The 18,211-nt window shown below is 34.0% G+C and overlaps 1 protein-coding gene and 1 pseudogene across 5 annotated transcripts in view; both read left to right on the forward strand.

Annotated features, from left to right (window-relative positions):
- The window catches only part of UBR3 (ubiquitin protein ligase E3 component n-recognin 3), a 240,156-nt gene that overhangs the window by 159,955 nt on the left and 61,990 nt on the right, over positions 1-18,211 (forward strand). For 2 of the 5 annotated variants that reach the window (XM_030327918.1, XM_030327920.1), the window contains 4 exons: positions 581-691; positions 5,743-5,955; positions 7,410-7,546; positions 13,657-13,742. In XM_030327918.1, the coding sequence (XP_030183778.1) occupies positions 581-691; positions 5,743-5,955; positions 7,410-7,546; positions 13,657-13,742 (547 nt within the window). Of the gene's footprint in view, positions 1-580; positions 692-5,742; positions 5,956-7,409; positions 7,547-13,656; positions 13,743-16,376; positions 16,520-18,211 lie in introns of those variants that run through there. The other 3 variants (XM_030327919.1, XM_030327921.1, XM_030327922.1) reach the window with 2 other exon arrangements.
- Positions 10,876-10,949, forward strand: LOC115522465 (annotated as a pseudogene).

Below are 18,211 nucleotides of genomic sequence, written 5' to 3' on the forward strand. Positions count from 1 at the left end.
AAGAGAGAGACAACAAAAGAAATGGACTCTTAACTGTAAAGAACAAACTGATGTTACCAGAGGGGAGGTGGGTGGGGAGGGAGGGGTGAAATAGGATTAAGGAATGCACTTGTCATGATGAGCACTGGATGATGTATGGACGTATTGAATCACTGTATTGTACACCTAAAACTAATAGAACACTGTGTGTTAACTACACTGGAATTACAGTAAAAGAAAGAAGTTGTTAAAGTCAGATATCACAGAGCAGGTAAAATAATCGATAGCAGAATAGTTTATAGTGAACTATAATATAATATCAAGAGTTTATATTTCATGGGGTAGAGAAAGTGTAATTTATAGTTGCTCTCTTTCATTATGAGCCTAGATATTTGGAAGCTAGAACTTTATGGTATTTCAAGTTTAAAGATACTGCCTTGGTGCTGTCAAGTTGGGTGTTACTTTATATCATAAATATATGAAGTTCACATTAGTATAATGGTATGAAATCATTCAGAGGTTTATGTGGATATGTTTAGGTATGTTTATGCTTCTTAAACATTAATGTATTGTCTCTTTTTTTTTTTTTTTTTTTTTTAAGAGTTCTTGTCTATTGGCAGTATCAATTGGCTGGGAAGGAGGTGTTTATGTACAGACCTGTGGCCACACGTTACATATAGATTGTCATAAATCTTACATGGAATCATTACGGGTAAGTTGATTTAAAGGTGTATGTATCTTTCCAGGTATTAAATATTTTTTTTTTTTTTTAAATTTTTTTTCAACGTTTATTTATTTTTGGGACAGAGAGAGACAGAGCTTGAACGGGGGAGGGGCAGAGAGAGAGGGACACAGAATCGGAAACAGGCTCCAGGCTCTGAGCCATCAGCCCAGAGCCTGACGCGGGGCTCGAACTCCCGGACCGCGAGATCGTGACCTGGCTGAAGTCGGACGCTTAACCGACTGCGCCACCCAGGCGCCCCTAAATATTTTTATAGCATATATATCCCAGTTCATCTTGGGTGATTTTGATTGCCATTTGAACTATTCAGCCTTGTAATTCCCTGACCCCTTCAGCTTTAGGAATTTCATTTTTTTACTTCACTTTAGCAACTGATTTCCATGGTAGTAATTCTAGACTTTGCTACTCTAGCTCTGAAATACTATGCTTTAATATCCTACTATATCATTTTGTTATATGATCACTCTTCAGATTTTCTTATTTCATTTTCATTAGCATGTTTTGCTTCTGACATCAAGATCTCTAGTCCTTTAACCCCTTTATATTTTCCCTAGCGTTAGTTCTTCCTAGCCTCACTTTTTTGAACAGTGCCTATTCTGCTCTGAATATCATTCATTTAATCCTCCTCCCTTGGTTTTAGACCCAGGCAGCTACCTCTCCAGAAAAACCATAAAACTAAGTTAAGTGGTATGTCTGTAAATTTGTGGTTTCCTATATAATAGTGGCTTAAACTAAGGTCACAGATTGTAGATATTATTTATCGATTCATTTACCTGTCTTTGATTGGTTTCCTCTCTTAGTGTCCCCAGCAGCTATTCCAAACCTTTGCCTCCTCTATCCCAGGCTCTTTGCCTAAACTCCAAGATTCCTTTCCCCTCATCAGATTCTGTCTCTTTCTTTGTTACCAAGAAAACAGTGGCTTTCTGTCACATGCTACCTTAGCTTCCTACTTTGCTGATCTATTCCCTGATAAATGAATCTGCATCCCAACTAATCCTTTTCTTCTCTACTCTTTGAGATAGTATTCCTTCTTCTGTTCAGGAATAATTTTTCTGTTTATGCTCTAATATTCCTTTCTCCCATCACCTTAGGAGCTTTGATCTATAGGTAAGTAACCTCTTTTTATTCCGTATCTTAAGTTTTTCTGCCCATTCTATTGTTTCTTTTCAGTCCATAAAGATGCTCAGGTCCCTGCCATTCAGAATTCCTTCGTTTGACTTTGCATTCCCCTGTAGCTGCAGTTTTTCTCTTTTTCTTAGCTCAACTTCTTAGAAGTGTGGTCTTCTCTATTCCCTGATTCCTAGCTCAGAAGCAGTGGATTCCTATTTTTCCCTTCTTATCCTTCCCTATCACATTCATTTAGCAAATTCTATTAATTGTGTTTCTTAAATCTCACTTGACTGTACTCTACTTTCATTATTGTTGCTTCTGCCTTTTTGTGTATGCCTTCATTTCTCATCTTGACTATTGCAATTGCTTTCTTATCAGTTTCCTTACTCCAAGTCTGATTTATTCATTACATTGATCTTTCTAATATGTAAATCCGATGACATATGTCATTGGCTTAAAAATCCTTTACTGAATTCTTCCTGATGGGATAAAGTCCACTCTTCTCTGAATGGCATTCAAGGCACTTCATGATCTGGGCTTGCCTGTTGTTGCTTCAGCTTTATCTTTCATCAATTCAGCATTAATAAGCTAATTAATGGTTCCTTAAGCACATTATCCATTTTTCATATATCTCCATTCAGTCGTTCATTCAACAAATATTTATTCAGTGCTTACAGTGTTCCAGATACTTTGATAGACATTGGGGATTCATCAGTGAATAAGACACAGTTCCTTCCCTTTAGGAGTTTACTATGGATTGCATGAGATGGTGTATGTGCTGAGTGTTATGAGGTATACACAGGGCCTTCTTGGAACATCTGCCAAGTGCCAGAACATTTGATGAATTAAGGTGCTTGAGTGATGAGAGATAAGGGAAGATTAGGGGTCATACTGTAGAGGACCTGGTAGTTCATGTAAGGAACTTGGACTTTGTTTAGATAGGTTCTTTACAGAGAGCCATTAAAGCCATTTAAGACTTTTAAGCAGAGATATGTTCAGAAAGATCATTGTGGTAATTGTGTAGATGGTAGGGGATTATGGTGGGATTGCAGGAGAGTAAGAAAGAATGCAATGAGGTACGAAATGATGGTGGCTTGGGGTTAGTCATGGCACTGGAGATGGAGAAGAGCTTAGAGATTTGAAATATATTTAGAAGAAAGGTCTTCTGGATGTGGTGAGAGATAGCATGTGGAGTGTCAGAGGGAGGAAGGAATCAGGTGATCATTGAAAGATTTTGATTGGGAATAAGAGTCACATTAGGTGGATCACGTTGGCAGCAGTATGGTTGGAAGACTAGTTAGGAGATATTAGCAAAGAGAGTAGAAGGAAGTAGATGGAAGGACTTGTGAGATTTATTAATTAGATATTGAGATGAGAGAAGGTAGGAAGCAGAAGGAGCTGTCATGACTCTTTTCTGAGATAGGAAGTGTAGCTTTATGCTTCTAGAGTAAAAGGGGCAAGGCTCAGGTGGGTGAAGGGACTTGACAAGTGAGGAGGTGGTTTGGAAGAAACACTTCAGAATTGGGTGAGAGAGTGCTTCATAGGATGTTGGAGAGAGATTGTCAGGAAGTATTCAGGGCTCAGTTGGCGTGGAAACAGTTTGTAGCAAGAAGCTATTTCAGTATTCCATAACAACCCTTAATTCAAGTGTAGAATTGGAGAAGCCATACATTGGGTTAATTTTGTATGAAGGTTTTGTGGAGTGTGCATGATAGAAGGACAAATGGACAGGGAATGAGAAGTATTGACCGAAGAGTTTTTGAAGTGGTAGATTGTGTATAGGCAGGAGAGGAAAGGCTTGATAAAGTGGGGAAAAAAGGAGGAACTAAGACAGGAGTTGGCAGTCAGAATGTAAGCTGTTTGGATTTAATATTTTCAGATATGGACACTTTGGGGTCATTTCAGTATAAGGGGATAGTCATGGTAGCAGGTGCTGGAGTAGAGTGGAGGTCAAAGCTATAAGAAATAATGAGGTCAGAGAGCTGATAGACTGAGATGTAAGATTGGTTGTCTCCGTTACACACTGAAGTTGCACAGGAGGATGACGGGACTTGGAGCGATGAGGAAAACTGATTTAGGTACCAAACTCTTGAGTGATGGAGGGCAGTGGATGACAGTAAAAAGGAAGGAAAAGGGTGATGTCACCAAATGACATTAGCCACAAACATGGGAGAATGCAAGAGTAAAGATCTCAAGCCAGCACTGGAGATGAGAAGGATACTAGGTGGGAGGGATGCGGGAGAATGAGCAGTGCCTACTTGAGAATGCTTCTGGAGAGGCTTTAGGAAAGAACACATTTTCAATCAAGGCAAAGAGGGGGATCTAGCATTCTTTAAAATTAAATTATAGAGGAGCTTATCATAGAACGTTCTTCAGTGATATCAGGACCCTTTCCCCAACCGTCTAGTATGCTCTAGTCTTCTTGTATATCTTTAAAACTTAGCTCACAAGTCTCCTCTGAGAAGCCTTCTCTGTTGTATTTTTCACACTATTGTTATAATTTATTCGTTTCTATTTGCTTTTACATTGTTAGGACCTTAAGTGAAGATGTACCTTAAGTCTTTATGCTATCACCTGGCACAGCATTTGACACATGTTAGGAGCTTAACAAATATTTGTAGAATTGGATTTAAGAAGACATGGTGTTATATTTTTAAGAACTTAAAAGAAGTGTCAAAAAGTGAAAAAAGTAGAATTTTGTTCTTTTAGTCAAAGTATTTGAGATCCAAGATAAAGCAATTAAGAGTGGGGAACTTAGGGGCACCTGGGTGGCTCAGTTGGTTAAGTGTCCAGCTCTTGATCTCAGCTCAGGTCATGATCTCGTGGTTTGTGGGTTCAAGCCCCGCATAGAGCTCTGTGCTGATGATGTGGAGCCTGCTAGGGATTCTGTCTCTCCTTCTCTCTGCCCCTCCCCACTTGTGTGTGCTCTTTCTCTCTCAAAATAAGTAAACATAAAAAAAATTAAAAACAAAAAAGAGTGGGGAAATTTAAATTCATCCTGACATTGTCATTACCTTTGTAACCATAGACAGATTCATTTTCTTCTCTTTGTATCCTTTTTTGCTCATTATTTTTGTCTTGTTTGTGATAATGGTCATATTGTAGCATTTGTACATTTACATTAATACATTAAAACATATTTTGAGATAGAACATTAGGTTAGTGGCAGAATAAGAAAGAGTGCTGAGAAAAAGAGTAATATAGTGGTTAGGACTAAATAGCAGTGGCCTAAAGAGCAAAATAGATGTGTGGTGGTGTCATGCAAAAGAAAGGAAGAAATGTAACCGTCTGGATTCCTGCCTTAAGTTTTCTGGTTAGTTAGCATGTATAGCAGTCTCTCGTGAACAAGAATTTTCCTAGGCATATACACTTATGTGTCTCTTTAAAAAATTCTCTTTCCTCCTCTTTCTATCAGAAACATCTGAAGAAAAGGGTGATAAATTAATTCCCCTCCTCTTTCACTTATGTTCTGAATACTATAAATGAATCTTTCCCCATCCATTAATCCTAAACAAATCCACTGCATGAAGTCCAGTCAGTTGTGTTTGGCAGTTAAAGACACATCACGTTTTTAAGGCTTAATTCTCAAAAGTTGTCAATTCTTCATCAAGAGAGAAAGAGGACATGCACGCACAAGCAGGGGAGGAGCAGAGAGGGAGGGCAGAGGATCCGGGGTGGGATCCATGCTGACAACAGAGAGCTTGATGCGGGGCTCAAACCTGCCAAATGTGAGATCGTGGCCTGAACTGAAGTTGGATGCTTAACTGAGTGAGCCACCTGGGTACCCCTAGGGATGTCTTTTTTTTTTTTTTTTTGTATGGTTCATTTGTTTACCGTAAAATGTAATGATGTAAATTTTGTTTTCTGTAGAGGTGTGCATTATAAATCTGTATGTTTATTTCATCTTTTAGAATGACCAGGTTCTTCAGGGCTTCTCAGTGGACAAAGGAGAATTCACGTGTCCTCTCTGCAGGCAATTTGCTAACAGTGTTCTTCCTTGTTATCCTGGAAGTAATGTGGAAAGTAACCTTTGGCAACGTCCTAGTAACAAAAGCATACAAGACCTCATAAAGGAAGTGGAGGAGCTGCAGGGACGGCCGGGAGCTTTCCCAGTAAGCATCAGTGTAAGGCAGAAATACCCTGGTAACCTCAGCTATGCTTTCAGCTCTCATTTTCCTTCCTTTCATTTTCATTCCCTTTCTGAATTGCTCTGGACCTTTAAACATTTAATAGAAATTGCTTTTAGATGTTTTTCTCTTCTGTTTGTGGTTGCTACAAACAAAAATGAGAATAATGGAACAAATTCTTACCAAAGACTATACTTTTTCCTTCATCTAAATTGTTACAGTTTTAATATACATCTTCCAGATCATGAAATTCTATAAGCTTAGATATGGTTAGACTCTTTTAAGATGTTGAAATCTTAAACCAAACAAACAAATAAATTACATGTATATGTATCTTGTAATGTGAAGCATAGTCTAACCACTTTAAAATATGTCTGTTAGGTATATTAGGATTAAGATGATATGTGTACACATACACACTTTTTATGTGTATAGTTATAGATTTGCATACATTGTGTGTGTGTTAGATAAAATATCATACACTTGATTGAACCATTCACAAGTCAGTCTGTTTTACTGTGGGATTTGGTGTAAGTGAACCCATCTTTTATCCCATTCAGTAGGATTTTTTAATTTTATTTCTTAAATTATTTTTTTAAACATTTATTTATTATTGAGAGACAGAGAGAGACAGAGCGTGAGCAGGAGAGGGGCAGAGAGAGAGGGAGACACAGAATCTGAAGCAGGTTCCAGGCTCTGAGCTGTCAGGACAGAGCCGGACACAGGGCTCGAACTCACGGACCTTGAGATCATGACCTGAGCCGAAGCCGGATGCTCAACCGACTGAGCCACCCAGGCGCTCCAGGATTTTTTAATTTGATTTAAATACTTAAATATTTCCCCTTTAATACAGGTTTATGATGTGGTCCCTGAAAGAAGTCATAGCTGTGCCTAGTTTAAGCAGTAAATGTATGAAAACTATTAATATTTGACTTTTGGGACAGAACTTTATAGTTAAAAGCTACTCTGAAAGATTCATCTCTTGGCAGTTTCTTTTCTCAGTTGAAGACTATAATTTTAGTAAATCCAAATTTTGTAAATCCAAATTTTTATGTGTTTAAAATATGCTTAAAGCAAGGGACATCAATATTAGTGTTTGAGAAATGAACTTAAATGAAAATCAGGTTGTTTATAAACATGAAAACTGTTCCAAAATATTATTTTAATGACATCTATTCATTTGTTTAGCATATAGGTTTGTGTGGTTAGTTCATGGTTAGATTATAGGTTAACCAATCACAATATAGAATTAGGATAAGATAAGAGAAAATATTTCTTAATCTATTTTATCTTTGTACAGTAAATATATTTATGGTAGAAAGTTAATGTACATTTGTTTTAACTTTTTAACTTTAATTTCCTAGTGTATTCATATGATAAACCTTGTAGTGTAGACTATATTAGAGAAAGTGAATATGAATAAACTTTATATATGTTTCCTTTTTTTGCAGTCAGAAACCAACTTAAGTAAAGAAATGGAATCTGTTATGAAAGATATCAAAAATACCACTCAGAAAAAATATAGAGACTATAGCAAGACGCCAGGCTCACCAGACAATGATTTTCTCTTTATGTATTCTGTTGCTAGGTAGGTATACATGTTATATACTTCAATATTTACCTATTATTGGTAGTTGGTTTTTTGGTTTGTTTACTGCCATTCATATTTATTTGAAGAAAGGATACATATTTTTTATGTTGGTTAAAATTATGGCTAGTTTTAGAAATTCCTCAAAGGATCATAAAAATGCAGGTTTCCTCGTTTTCTGAAGAGTTTTTATTTTAATGAAATATTGGGTCAAATGTTCTTATATATTATAGGATATGTGGGAAAAAGTATATTGTTAACATTTTGGGACAGTCTACCTCAAAGCATGTGAGTATTATATATGAAGGGTGTTGTTAAGAAATCACTGTTCAAGTCCTATCAAGAAGTGATAATACTGTAAACAAAAACATTGTAATATATTAAACACTTTTAATTTGTTTTTAATTCATAAGTAAGAAGAACTTATTTTCTTTGTTTTCAGCTAGTAAAAGATCTAGTAATATCCTAGAAGACTGTAGGTGGTTTAGAAAATCAGATAAAGGAGCCAAAGCAAGAGATCAGGCATGCTCTAAGCCTCTATTAGTAGCTAGCAGGGGGCTCAAGAAAATAGAGGTAAATACTTCTCATCTTTCAAATTAGGTAGGATTAGTCTAATTGACTGAGTAGGTGTTCAGTACCTAAGAAATAATTCCAAATAGGAATTTTAGAAAACTTAATTGAATGAAAATGGAGAACCATAAAAGAAGTAAATAGAAAAGAGGCAGGCACAGTTAGGAACTTGTAAACACATTCTGCCACAACTGATTTTGTAGACCCCTGGATATCCTTAGAACCATACTTCGTATTTCATCCCAAGTAGTGTTATAATAGGTAACATTTAGAGAGATAACGTAACTTGAATGTCATGCAGCAAAATTAGTGGCATGTAGGACTAGAATTCAGATCTGAGTCAAGGTCTATCGTTCTTTGAATTACTGTCCTCCTTTTTCCTCCCCTGTGTTCACATTTTATAGGTCATATGTGCATGTGGTTCATCAGGGCCATTCTGTCTGCCCTGTTCCTGGAGCAGAGGGTAGTAAGAGTAAATGAACAATATATAGTCTTTAGAACCTAGGAAAAAAGGAACCAGACTTAAGGAAATTGCAAGCAGGTTAGAGCTCAAGATAAGGAGACATTAGTCTTTCATTTAAGAATGCAGATGCTGGACATAAATTGATGTAAAAGGATCTAATGGCTTGGGAAGTAATTTTCTAGTCTGCACATTCCTAGACTATTGTTGTCATTTATCCAGAATACTTTGGGAGAACATATAACAGTTAATTCAACATTTTGTGTTTGGACAGTTACCAACTGCATACTTGCAATAAAATACACTTTATGTGAAAACTAAATTGAATATGATTTAATTTTGCTAAGGTTTCAAGGTTTTAAAAAACTTACATACGATATTGTAGTAGTAATGGTGTAGAAGACTGAGATGAATATAGACCCACCCAGTTATGCTATGTGTATGTGTGTGTGTATATATGTGTGTATGTTTATATATATGTTATATATGTGTGTGTATGTATATATACATTTGTGTGTAAATACTATGTTTATGTTGCTTATTTATGCCTTTCATTTTCTTAGGATTGACCTCGTAAGAAAATTCTGGTTGAATAGGAATGATCTGTCCGTGGAATTTTTCTACAGTATGATAAATCAAATAACTTGATTTAAATTTAGTTTAGTGGAAATTTTAGATTCTTATTTCTTGAATATATAAATTCCTATTTTCTTAAATATAAAATAACTTATAAAGCTTGTCATTTTAATAGGAGACTTTATAGGATACCCAGCATATTTTGGGTTTTCTTTTAAGGGAAACCCAATTTGGTTAAAATTGTCCAGGCCATTGTAAAGTTCTCACAGTGAGATTACATGCCTTTTCTAAGTTTTGCTTAGTCATTAAAAAGAAAACAAACAGAAACCAAATTAATTAAAAAAATTAACAAAAACACAAATTGAAGGAAAAAAGTATATTGTAAGTTTTGTGTCTTAATGTAATTTTTTCAAAGTATGAAACCAGGTCTTTATAAATAACTTATGCCTAGCATATAACCTTATTTCATAAATACATATGATTATAGATTATGATTATTTTCATTCCTAAAAGGTAGGCATTAAAATGTTTAAATGTTTAAGTATTTAGAAATAAACTTATTTGAATTACTTAACTTTTAAATTAAATATTGTGGTTCTTAAATGTGTAATTCATTAGAATGTGCACATTTATTTGTATTTGACATTAGTAATTTAAATGGACTGCAACCCTGTTTCCCAGAGCTGAATTTCTTCCCACTGAATGAGTAATTTAGTTTGCTCTTTAGGGAACTTAAATTTTTTGATGTTTAGGAACAAAATACATCCAGTGGTAAAGTAGCCTATAAAACTGTGGATTTTAATTGTTTTAGAGATTTTTTTTTGTAAGGCAATACATTATTTCTTTGTTTTTCATTTTATTTGCATGGTAAAGCAGCCTTGGAGGATTTTTTTGAGGGCAGTAGAGAAGAAATTGTTGGAATAATATCTTTCTGTTACATTAAAATTAATCAGAATTACTATATTCAAGTTTTATTGTATTTCCAAAAAATGGTCTGTTGCAAATGTCAGTCATTCAGATGGATTATGGAAAGTTAATTTGGGGAAGAAAGCTTTCTTCACTTAAATACCAATTCATTATTTCTTTATTGAAACAATAAATGACACTAATTTTAGTAATAGGTTTTTCCAAGGATTTTGGACTCAAGTTACACATAGCCTAGAAGTATTGGTGAGTAGCATTTAGCCTGCATATATATAGCAAGAAACACGGAAATGGAAAGATGAAACATGAGTAGCTGAGATGTAGATGGAGAGACATCTTTAAGTCACAGTGGGCAAACTGCTCCATAGAGTGAGTGCACCTTGCTTTACATATTAGTTGCATAATTTTAAACTTTATCAACGAATTATGTTCAAAATAAAAGGAATGCTTGCTAAAAATACCATATTATCCATTTTAAAACCAAAATTTATTTGATAACCACCCCCCCTTTTTTTTTCTGTTTCACTGCTGGATTTAAGGAAATAGAAGGAAGGGTCAGCAAAAGAAAGAGCATAAACTACAGGGATAAGAGACTCGTATCGTTGGTTATATACCAAAACAAAGAGGTTGCCAGTTCCTAAGGTGTTTTTGAGCATTTTGCTGTGTACCATCAGGGATTTAGAAGCTTTATCTGAAATGATCCCTGCTCTCCAGGAATTTACAATGTGGTTGGAGAGACAGAATGAATATATATCAATCTGTATAAAACAATACAGTTTGTTTAAAAAATATCATATTGATCGCTTCTCGGCCTTTTGGCTAAGATCAAGTGTAGTAAAAAATATCATATTGAAAAAGTGCTGTAGAACTTGAGAAGGGAAGATGAACAAATTGAAATATAAAGTATATGGAAATGCTTCTTTCCTGTCCCAAGATAAAGGAATTAGTTCTCCCTGACTCCTGAAGGAGGTAGAGCTTGAACTGAGTCTTGTATAATATAAGCTATGGTATAGATGAAGGTATTTTTTTCTCTGAGAAATTGAGTCACTTGTTCAACCAGTAAGGGGTAGGCTCAGGCCTTGAACCCACACTATACCAGTGTGTGTTTGAGTGTCTCTGTGTGTGCATGTGTATACACGCATTTGTTTTTCAAATTATTGCTTTAAAAATTGAAATTAGTGCCAAAGGAGGGTGGAGGAGGATGGAAGTTTGGAAAGCAGACCTTGGTCATGCAAAAAGAAGCTGGAGCATAGTTGGAGTTTTTATGTGGTATATGTAGGTGGACACCAAGGTAGGCTTGAAGCAATCTTTCTCATTATTGTTTCAGATACAGAGATATTTTAATTCATTTTTTTCTTTCCAAACTAATGGATGTGTGTTAGAAATATAGAAAGTAGAATCTACTTTTCTTTGAGAACAATCTTTATGTCATCCATTCAGGAGGGCAGAGACAGAATATCGTGTTGGGATTTTCAACAGTGAGGGAAAATCAAACATGGGGCACATGACATGTTTGTATGTTCTTTCCTCTAGCAAGTGTTAAATTAAAGGACCAGTTTTGATGTAAATGAAATAAGGAAAAGCTGAGGGTTAGGGTCTCTTACATATTGATTTTTAAAGTCCTAGATTATTACATGATACTAATGTTTTGGGTAGGTGGGGCTTTGTGTGTGTGTGTGTGTGGGGGGGGGGGGGGTGGCTTTTTTTTTTTTTTTTTAATGTCAGAGGAATGTTGTTCAGGAGATTTTCCAACCATAATCCGAAATGATTAATTACATTTAGTAGTTTTCTTTCAAGTAGTCTTTAAAATCAACTTCCTGGTAACATGTTTGTCATCCTTTAAAGTATTTTATTTGATGATTGAATTCTGTTCTCTTATTTATATTTTAATGAATATTTTTGCAAACTGTGCTGAAATAAAAGTTGACATTCTGGTTCTGACATTCGTTTGTAAGAATTGATCATGTTTCTGGTTAGCTCTTTTAAAAGTACAATCTAGGAAATCTTAGTTTTTATAAGAGAATATAGCCATTAATTTTTTTCTACAGATTAGGCAACAGAAGATTTGTGAAAACAAAATATATTGATCTCATTTATATTCCCTTGATGAAGGAACACATGCTGGTCTCCGCTCGCTTTCTGTCCACTAATATGAAATCCTTGTCCCTGCTTCCTTGCTGGTAGGTTTTTAGAAGTTCAGTGAGCAATGCAAATCGCCTGAAGGGTGGAAAATTCCCTTGTCACACAGATGCCCTTATCAGCAGCAACCAGATGGAGCTCTGAGCAGGAACATTATCAATGTTAAATTGCTTTTCCCCCACCCCAGTAGAGAGGATTAAGCATTCCTTTAGAAATGGGTGGCAAATGTACAGACTTAGGAATATGAATTTAACAGTTTGCATTTATATGTACATATATGAAAATAATGTTTCACAACATTCTGTCTTTAAAATACAACCCAAACCAGTTCAAACTGTTTTGTTTTAAGTAAAATAGGATAATACTCTTCCTTGAATTCATTTACAGAGTAAGCTTGAAATTTTACCTTTTTTTTTTTTTTTTCTTTTGAGATGGGGATATCTCACTATTAGTGTCAAATGCATATCTTGGATATAAATTTATTCAATTTTAGTTGTGACAAATAAAGGTGTGTTTAAGTTTATTAATACTGTTGAAGTAAAAATACACACATTTTATCACTCAGATTTTCATTTATTATTCTGGCAAAATTCACTGGCTATTTTATTTTCTTGTTTTTGAGTAAACAATTTGATTTTTGAAATGTCAGTTTATTATTATTCTGTAAGCTAATAATTGCTAAATATATAATAATTGCAGATCTATATGAACATTATCAATGTTTAGCAGTGTCAGTAGTTATACAATGTACTTTATAAAACTGTGATTTTAGAAGTCCATAGAAGAGACTGTTGTTAATTATATGTGTTGTTCATAGCCACTTTGATGTTAGTGATTTTAATATTGAATTCTAGATACTATCTAAGCTCCAGTGAGTGATAACCGTTTCTCCGATAGAAAAGTTGGTATGCCCTTGTGTTTTATATGACAGTAACCACCTATTCAGTGGCTGACAGTTGGGTACAAACTCCTTCATCACATTCATGTGCAGGTTTATGAAATGTGTTGCTGTTGTTTTCCTTAAGGCCTAGTTTTTAGTATTTGCCAACATTTGGGATTTTGCCGCAATTACATCGTGATGTGTGCAGTTTTGCAGGTTATAAATATGAACATATAAATATAGATAAACTTTCTTTCTTTCTTTCTTTCTTTCTTTCTTTCTTTCTTTCTTTCTTTCTTTCTTTTTCTTTCTTTCAATTTTCATTTGCTACTCAGATATATCTTGTTGTGGCATTCAGGTAGCCAGGGTCCAGAACTACAGATCCCTTTTTATTTATAAATATCAGATAAAATATTATTATGGATATTACATAAACTATTCTTTGGCAAATAATAAAGTTGAAGAACTTCATTATTTAGGTTGATTCAGACATATCAATAAAACAAATTAAAAAGTATTGCTTCAGCCTAATTGAGTTCTATTTTAATGCTTTACTTACAGAACCAATTTGGAACTTGAATTAATTCATCGGGGAGGCAATTTGTGTTCAGGTGGTGCAAGCACAGCTGGCAAAAGGTCTTGTTTAAGTAAGTAGTAAACAGTGCTAAATTTAAAAACATTTTTATTTTAAAAACATTTTTAATTATGTCATTTCTGAAAAGCCTCTGCAGGCAAAGTGGTCTTTTGATGTATTTTCACATTCTTTTTATGTTCCATATAATCAGTTTTAATGGTGATTATACGCTTTAAATGGTTTATCTTGTACTTTAAAGAATCATATGAATATTTATTTCTTCCTATACTGTGAATACTTAGTAAATAAATGCCATACCAATAGATCAGATTTACAGGGGCTCAAAAATAAAACAATGTCTCAGCTATAAAAAATTGTCTTCAAACAAATTCTTTTAAAGAAGTTTTACATTGTCTGGATTTAAGAAAATCTTTTTACAAGTTAATTTGTGTTGCCTACAGATTTCTGTCATACACAGTGCTGCTGTTAATGAGGGCATTTGCACTCTATTTTGATGTGGACATTACACTATATAAAATTGTGGATGCTTGCTTTTATTTATGAATATACTTTATGTTATGAAATGAGCATGATTTTTCATTACTTTTTGTAAGGGTAAATTTGAGAGAAGTGTCATTTCATACTTAAAGTACATTTTTCATGAGTATGGTTTTGATGCTATCACTATTTAGTCAGAATTAATGTGAATAATAGGAGTAATGTTATTGAATGTCATGTACAGCCAATTATTCTTTCCCAATCACTGGAGTTAAAATGTTACCTAATGTCATCAGCACAGGAAATAAAAATTGTTTAAAATATATAATGTATTCTTTGAAAAATGAATGTGTTTTCTTAAATGCTAAAAAATATTAGTAGTTTATTAAAAATTATCAACACATAGGTTTCAAAAATATATGCATGTTATTGTAAAAAATATACATATATGTGATTTTGGTATGATTTCAAAGGACTGATCAAAAACATCTTGAAAATTTTAACATAAAGGTACAAATTTATGTGAAATTTCAACTGAGTTACTTTTAAAATTCTTACTAGTTGTATTAGATTTTGATGTTTTGGGTTATCACTTGATTCCTAGAAATGTAAGATTTTGGAAGTTATTTGTTACTGAATAGTATTTATTGACTTTTGTATGTATTTAAACCCTACTGTACCAGGTGATTTAGTATTATGTTTTAAAGGAGAAGTTGTTGATACATAAGAGTTTTAGTTTCTGGACTGTTTGAATTAGCAAAAACTGTAAGTTCACTTATTCAGATTATTTTTTCTTATTAATTTATTCTTAAATGATGTTTGGCATCAATAGTGTTCCAGACACTGTCATATTAGAAAGTATTTAGTAAAGGAATTTCAGTTTTATGTTCAAAAGCTCTACTTCATTTTTTCCCCTCTGAGGTACTTAAATTTATCCAGAGACTTGTAAATAATGAATTTATTCAGAATCTTAAAACTAGTAGTAAAATTCTAGCAGCATCCACTTCAGTTATCATCCTTAATTTTAGTTTAAATTATTAAATTGATAGTTACCTCCACTTTCTTTTTATTTTCCCCTTTAATGAATACGAGATTATAATGTGCCAATAAAGAAAAGGTCATGAACATCCTAAATAAAAAATCAATACTATTTTTGGTTTTTCTTTTTCTTCTTCTGATTTATGTTAGTCCTTCATTCCCCCAGCTTTCTTGAAGTATGATTGACAAGTTATATTGTATACAATTCTATATATTAAGGTTGTACAACATGATGGTTTTTATTTTTACTTGCCATATGATTTATTATTGTTCAGTTGCTTATGCATTATTTATCCTAATGTAGAATATATTTTATGTTGTATAAAATCCCACTGTTTTGCAAATGTTATTTACACAAGCTTAACTCAAACTCAAATTAAGATGATGGTGTGTCTTAGGACCTTAGATCAAATATTTCATTTTTTCATTTTCCAGTAGAATGTTAATAGTATTATTAAACAAAAATTCCGTCTTCTCTAGAGACTCCTTTTAAGTCAGTATTTTCTTATTTCCATTTATTGTTCTCTGTTAACTTTTTAAATATCACATTTTTAAAGTGTCTTTTTGATCCCGTAATATTTTGGGGAAAGAGTAAGAAAATGCTTCACTAATTAAGCAAATGGTATGGAACTTACACTTTGGAATGGTGTTCCATTACAACTTCCTGATAAAATTGAAGATTAGTCAAGAAAATAGTTAATATATTTCATCTGGAATAGCTTGTAAAATGCCTGATAGATAATTATGAACGGACACACACACACACACACACACACACACACATACACACACACACACACACACAGGCAGGAGTTGAGGGGGGAAAAGATTGTTCTTTCCATAACAACAAAAGTATAAAATATTACTGGCTAAATTTATGTTGAGAAATAAAATTGTAGTGGAACAATGCCATTCAACACTTACATATTCAACATTTTTAAGCATTGAGGTAAAATGGCCAGTACCCAATCATAATAAAAGTTCATTCCTACATATGTATCTGGGAAATTTTCCGAAGTAAAAAATGAGCAAAATTAATTAACAAAGCAGAGTACTATGGTGTTTTAATAATACCTCACATTTGTAGTTTTAAAGTTTATGAAGTACTTTCACATAAATTATTTAGTCTTTAGAATGACCATGTGAAATAGGTGTTATCTCTTTTTCATAGAAAAGGAAACTGAAGTTCAAAGTGATTGCCTTGCCAAGTCATACAACTGGAAAATATCAGAGCTTGCACTTGAACCCACCTCTTCTGACTCTAAATTCAGTTATGTAAGACATATCCCTTGCCCTTAATAGTACCAAAAGGTACAGAACCTTTAAGAACTTTTACTCATGGGCTTAGTTTAGGACATCTTACTGAATACTGTTGCCTTGGAATCTTTCCAGGCTCTCCTCCTATTATTTTGTCTCCTGTTTTCCTTTGTTAACCTTTCACTGTGATTCCTGTTTTTGTTTGGGGCCGCTACTTCAGATATTTTCTCAAGTCCTGATTCCTTCTTCTTTGAATACCAGCTGGTTTTCTTTTTATTTTTCACCAGTTTGCTGGTTGGTTCCTTCTTACTCCTGGTATCTGCATCAGCTCCCACATACAGCTCTGCTCCTGATTTCTGGATCAGAGTCTGGACCTCCTGTTTTTCAACTGGAAGGTCAGGCATTGAGGACCTTGTATTCAGCAGATAAGACTGTCTAGATAATTAATTATAAGATAGAAAGTTTTCAATTCTATTTTTTTTATTTTAATTTTAATTTTTAAAAAATTTTTTTAACGTCTATTTATTTTTGAGACAGAGAGAGACAGAGCATGAATGGGAGAGTGTCAGAGAGAGAGAGGGAGACACAGAATCTGAAACAGGCTCCAGGCTCTGAGCTGTCAGCACGGAGCCCGACACGGGGCTCAAACTCACGGACCGCGAGATCATGACCTGAGCCGAAGTCAGATGCTTAACCGACTGAGCCACCCAGGCGCCCCAGAAAGTGTTCAGTTCTAAAGAGGGACATGGATAAAGTTCTAGGGAATTTGGAGGTTTGGGATATCTAGATGATAAATCAGTGAAGCTTTTGGTAGACGTGGCATTTGAACAAGACTGTAAAAGATGAGTGAATTTAGGATTTTTGTTGCAAATTGGTATATATGCTGATAAGTACCACCAGTTTCATTAGCAGCAGATGTAGGACAAAGCAGATGCAAAAATTGAAGGCATAACTTTTAATTAAGAATAATGTTTTATTAAAATTGGTTAATTTCTTCATTCAAGTGATTCAAAAGTACATACAGAGCTCAGAGTCCAGTGAGGTTCACAGGATTTCAACACTTTTTTGCCATGATAATCTTAGTGTATTTCTTAGGTAGAAATTGTTGAAACTACTGGCTGGGCTAGGAGTAAAGGGAGGAGGTGTCAGTTGGTAAATTATTAATATTTGGGATAGTTTTTAAAAATATTTATCTTTAGGTAAACAACATCTTTCCATATCTTTGGGTCTGAGACTTTATATTACTGTCATTTAAGAAGCCACAGTTTATATTAAAAATTAAACTGTAGTTAGGTGAAATTATGGCAAACCTTTGCTTTGACATTTTCACTGGGGAGTCTAACTTAATTTTGATATATGATCTCATCAAGAAATGATGCATATGGTGAATAACTGCCCCTGTGTTTGTTATTCATAGAAAGCAATCCAGCTTAAATGTGTGCAGGCAACTTGAAATAATTCTAATTGCTCAAAGAATGAATTAGGAAGAATGATTTAATGTTAATTTCATCTTACAGTAAGACTACACAAAGATGTTGGTTAAGATTACAAAATTCCTCCTAAGTAGTCTGACCTCATTCTTTAACAGTGGTAAAATTCTGATATCTATAGCTTATTAAGGTCTATTCTTAGACTTAAAAATTATGAATTCTACAAATTGAATCACAACTCTTGTTCTATTCTTTCTGTTATTCCATAACAAGAGGAAAATTTGTCTACCAAATCATAACAGTCAAAATGTACAAATTA

This window comes from Lynx canadensis, chromosome C1, assembly GCF_007474595.2.
Source record: "Lynx canadensis isolate LIC74 chromosome C1, mLynCan4.pri.v2, whole genome shotgun sequence".
In the NCBI taxonomy this organism is placed as follows: Eukaryota; Metazoa; Chordata; class Mammalia; order Carnivora; family Felidae; genus Lynx; species Lynx canadensis.